Source organism: Rutidosis leptorrhynchoides, chromosome 4 (genome assembly GCF_046630445.1).
Source record: "Rutidosis leptorrhynchoides isolate AG116_Rl617_1_P2 chromosome 4, CSIRO_AGI_Rlap_v1, whole genome shotgun sequence".
In the NCBI taxonomy this organism is placed as follows: domain Eukaryota; kingdom Viridiplantae; phylum Streptophyta; class Magnoliopsida; order Asterales; family Asteraceae; genus Rutidosis; species Rutidosis leptorrhynchoides.
Window position 1 is genome coordinate 257,956,645 of NC_092336.1, and position 5,352 is coordinate 257,961,996.

Sequence of the window (5,352 nt, forward strand, 5' to 3'; positions counted from 1 at the left end):
CAAAGAGAGAAAATACACTATATCACAAATTGTTACAATGATATAGACGACTCTCTTAAGCCAACTACACTCTCCAAAATATTTAACTAATACAACTCTCAAACAAGAGTAAGAAAGAAAGAAATAATCAAATACTTAAAGTGTATTGATTGGTGCAATTTGGAAGTGAGGCTTAACACTCCTTTTATAACCAAGTCACCTCCTTCCAAGTTCTTCCTCCCACCTATGTGGGATAACATCCATTTTACCAATATAGCTAGCAACCATATTCATCTTCTAACCAAAACTATAACCAACAGTTGGGACACAATCTCGAGTTGACTTACTTTGACATACATTTTCATGCAAAAAATAAATTAATTAAGATGAATAAAAAAACAAATATTGAATCAAATATTACATTATAAACTCCAAAAAAAAAATAAAAAAAAATGTAACAATCTAATCCCAAGGACTAAGTGAGCATTCTTCGGGCAATTTAGGGAACCTCTTAGTATCCTTGCAATAATCATATATGACTAAGTTCCTCTGAACCCAAGCAAAGTCCAATTTTTGATCTTTTGTAAGATGCCATGCTTCATATTGATCCCACCAATGTCGAGTTGTGGTTGAAACACAGTCAGGATAAGGGTCTTTCCATTGGCACCCGTCGACCGTGAAATCTTTATACGAAGAAACAAACGGTGCCTTTTTCCAATCTGTCTTCTCAAGCCCTCCTCGAGTTGCCCAATCATCTGCGTTCCATATGCTTGAAAACAAGTACATTGGTTTTTGATTCGGGAAAAAGTCGTTCTCGTAGTCAGCGTTCTTATATACTCTCACTGGAACTCTATCCACAAAGAATCTGTTTTAATCAAACAAACAAAATACTAGACTTTCTTAGTTTGTTACTAAAGAAATTGATCATTTACCTAAGACTTGGTTTATTTGTCAAATTAAAGTGTTTAGACCACCCCAATTAACGATAAATTGAATCATAACTTACACGATCTGATGAGAATTCCATAAGATGGAATAAGTGTGGTAGTCAAGAGTTGGATCAAACCAAAGTTTGTGTCTCATCTCCCTGTTTCCGGTTCCATTTTTGTAGACATTGGTCTGGATCAAGTATGGTTCACCGCTTCGGTTACCTAAAAACTCAAAGTCAAGCTCATCTCTTGTTGGCCCTGCACCATCCTCTGTACACATCTACATTGTCCACAAAACATATCAGATCCTAAATCATCAATTTAAAAAAAAAAAAAAAAAATCAACTTAAGTAATACTCCTAGTATAGTATAAAACTAAGTATGAAAGTCATTTTATTAGAATGGAAACTTACATAGTATGCAGTGACAACTCCGGCAGAATCACCTCCGACCAACTTTAGCTTCATACTAAACCAACCGAACCGATACTTTTGTTTCGTCTGAAACCCACAACCTGATCCATCAAACACATTTTTCAAATTCTTCTTAGTTACAATAAAAGTAAAATTTAACTTTTTTCATACACTACAATTATTAGCTAGGAATCATATGAATTCATTACTCAAATACATTAATATGGTAAAACAACACAAGGAAAATAGCTGAAAACATGCATAATTTCAAAAGAATTATAGATTTGAAGAGAATAGAAGAAACTTTTGAATATGCTAATCAGATGTTGACTTTTTTTTTTTTTTTACTAGCATATTTAACATTTCCTAATTCCAGATTCTTATTAATGTACAGAGTGACGGTTTGTACTTTTACATTCTACAAAATAACTGTCATGGATAAATAGATATTAAAACTACGATTTATAAATATACAACTATTTTTAGTTTAACATAAGTACTACCCATTTTGTCACACTCAATGATATGGTGATTGGTGCTTTTAGTAAGATGATTATATTACCTGTATCATTATCCAATGAGAGAAACCAGGTTTGACCATCTTCTGAAGTTTTGAAATGATTCTCAGACCACATGATACTAAAGTTATCATCAAATGAAGATTTTGCATCAGCTGAGCAACAAGTTGTAGCAAATACAAGATAAACAATGAAGCACAACATCATAGCCATAGCCATTGAAGAAAATGAAGCTTTTTTCTCCATTTTTTTAGTGGAGATCAAGACTTGTACAAATAACAAGTGATTAAAGCTTCTCTCATTGACCTTTATATACACATGCATTTAATTGTATAATTGAAAGGAAAGAGAAAGGTTATTATTTTTTTCAATAATACTAGTGCAAGTTACATTGTTGACTTGTTGTTACTAGACATTTCATAGTCATTCTTTTTATAATATATCCATATGTTTTTCTTTCATTTTTTTTTTAATTTATTTTACATTATAGAAAAAAGTTTGCACATGTTAATGGTTACAGAATGCCCATGATATAACATGATCAAAATAATTGAAATGTTTTATTCATACAAAATGTAAGTTGGTTTTTACCGGTCAGCAGGGATGGCAATGGATGTTCCATCCATGAACATCCACCCGATCCGATCCATTTATAATGGATATGGATGATGTAAATGGACGATTAACGGATATGGATATGGATATGGATGATCTAAATATTTCGTGGATCGGATATGGATGACAACTTATCATCCACGGATATATCCATTATCATCCGAAATTCATCTATATATACATATATACGTACTAAAATATATGCATATGCATCTACATATCGATATAAATATACATATAACCTACAAGTACTTACATTATTAACGAAAATAAGGTTTGTGAGAGTCACAATTATTAAATTGTTACTAACAATATTCAAAGTTACTTATTTAGATTAGTTTAAAAGTATATTATTTATATTATAACGTATTTTGCTCAATTAAATTCATAATCAGTGACAAATTACAATCAAAACATGTGCAACGAATCAAAAACATAAACATAAAATATTTACATTTGTTATAATCTATATTAAATTGATAAATCGTCGTTAAATTAACATTTCATTTGATATCCAACGGATATCCATTAACCCGCTTAATCCACCGGATATAGATATGGATGGATGAAATGAAATTAAATGGATATGGATATGGATATGGATATGGATGAACAAAAAACTAAATGGATATGGATGTGGATGTGGATATGGCATCATCCGATCATATCCAATCCATTGCCATCCCTAGTCATCAGGGTAACTCCTGAGTTTCCGATGTTCGAGGTTTACTTACTACGAAAAAGCCAATGTGATTCATTGGAGAGTTCCTAATTATTATATATATAAAAAAAGTAAGTTGGTTTATATGATTAGTTTTGGACAAGTAAAAAACCTTAAATAAATGGAATATTAGAGCAAGAAAAAACATGTGTGGTAATTTAGTGGTAAAGACTTAATCTCTAAAGGTGAAAATACTTGGAGTTTTCAAATCCGAATTAAATGAGAAAACGTACATCTCTTTGTCACCATGGATGTTCACCCGCAACCTCTTCGAGCTACTCACAAAGCAGAAGCTAGCCAAAAAATATTCGATTCACAAAGTGGATTGGATACCTGAGTAAATTTTGTGAAATTTGAATGATATAAACAAATATAATGTTGTATCCGCTCTTGTGACCTAGTGGCATATCCAACACCTTGTGTATTAATTGGGGGTGGGAGGTCTCAAGTTTGAGTCTCATCCTTTAAAACATTCTAGGGTATTTACCTGATTTATGGAGTGAGACCGACCCGTATTCTAGGACGTGTGTGTGTGGAAAATGATCATGTGGGTGAGTTATTCTCCTGTCGATATAACGTTAAAATAAAACTATAAATTTAACATTCATTTTATATTTATTTATACTTTTATGAACTTACTCATGGATTGTACATTATACATATATACAATTTAGCAAATTTGAGTTACTATTTATGAATAGTAACCCACTTCCATGCTTAGAGTAGTTGTACATTCCGCTTAAATCGTTGTACCCACAAGCATTCTTTACTATCAAATATCAAACACCCCAAACTCTAAGGGTTAAAGTGAAAATTACATATTTCTAAATAAAAAAAACTTTAAAAAATCACTCAAATCTTCAACGGACCACATATTCTCGCTCGCCATGCGTTATATTTTTCCGAAACCACGGTTCATCTCGAAATAATTTTACGAACACAACGCAACTACCTATACACAAAATGGACGCTCTTCAAAAAACGCTAAATACCTCTGGCTACTACGTTTTAGGGTGCCTTATTAATTTGTGTTAATATATTCCGAATGTTACAGTCATGTTGGACAACTTTTGCTAACTACAAGTGCAGGAAAGACATTCCAAGATCAAAAAGAGCATGTGATTATGCAATGTATGCAAACTCATGTAATAACCTTTTGTATGTAATAACCAGTAACTTTTTGCGATAACCTGTGACTTTTCTAAATTCTTAAGTTTACCGCAACATCGCGCGGTAGACCAATTGCTTGTTGTACATACATGAATAAAGCGATTCATTTTATTTATTTTTTTCTGAAAAAACAAGGATAATGATTCATACTTTATAAAAGCAATTAACTATGTGAAAAAGATAATACGGAGTATATAATTAGCTCTATCGATTAATAAGTTGAAAATACATGATGGAGTCTTACATTAAGGTTTTTATTTATTTATAATTTTATTATAAAAATAAAAAATAATAATAAAAGAAATTGATAAAAGTGAAAAGGATGGAACATAGAAGATCCAGGCTGGATATGTTAGATCACCAAAGTTACATAAACGAAAGTGACATAGTTGTCTTATTGGGAGTTATTCAATGGGTAGTAATATTTTCAAGGTATAGATCTACAATTATTTTATAATATTTTTCAATAATATCCTCAAATAAATTCTACAATAAAACTGTGCAATACATCATTTCATTTAAGGGTATATTACGTATCTTAAGTGAATCTATCAATTTGATGAGTGAATATATCATTTACTAATGATACGCATATTCGCATGACCATACGGATTACGCATCCAAAGTCCTAAGCTGTCATAACCCGTCCTTAACCATAAGAACGCGTTAGATAACGTATGATTTCATCGCGAGGTATTGACCTCTATATGAGACATTTTTGAAAGAAAACTGCATATATTATACATTACAAACCATAACCATTATTTTTGTTACAAGCTTAAGACAATAAAAAGAAGATTAACGTTTAGCGATAATCTTCGACTTACAAACTTTACAAATGATGACAACAACACGGTTTCTAGCATATTTTACAATACAACATCTCGGATATGCAGTTTTATTTTTGACACAAACATGCGTACGCAAGATCCTGGTTAGATCCAACATGATGCAGCGGAAGCTTTAGAAATCACCTGAGAATAGACATGTTTTAAAAAGGTCAACAT

The 5,352-nt window shown here is 31.5% G+C and overlaps 1 protein-coding gene across 1 annotated transcript; it reads right to left on the reverse strand.

Annotated features, from left to right (window-relative positions):
• Positions 1-412: 412 nt before the first annotated feature.
• LOC139843754 (probable xyloglucan endotransglucosylase/hydrolase protein 8) lies at positions 413-2,140 on the reverse strand. Its single transcript, XM_071833901.1, has 4 exons — positions 1,884-2,140; positions 1,322-1,422; positions 986-1,188; positions 413-844 (listed from the first exon to the last, which is right to left on the reverse strand). The coding sequence occupies exons 1-4, from the start codon at positions 2,083-2,085 to the stop codon at positions 442-444; spliced, it is 909 nt and encodes a 302-aa protein (XP_071690002.1). The 5' UTR covers positions 2,086-2,140; the 3' UTR covers positions 413-441.
• Between the last annotated feature and the right edge of the window lie 3,212 nt (positions 2,141-5,352).

Coding starts and splice junctions, on each gene's coding strand:
- LOC139843754 (XM_071833901.1), bottom strand. CDS start 2,085: ATGGAGAAAAAAGCTTCATTTTCTTCAATGGCTATGGCTATGATGTTG. Junction 1,423..1,883: donor CTCATTGGATAATGATACAG/GTAATATAATCA, acceptor TTGATGGATCAG/GTTGTGGGTTTCAGACGAAA. Junction 845..985: donor TGGAATTCTCATCAGATCGT/GTAAGTTATGAT, acceptor TGATTAAAACAG/ATTCTTTGTGGATAGAGTTC.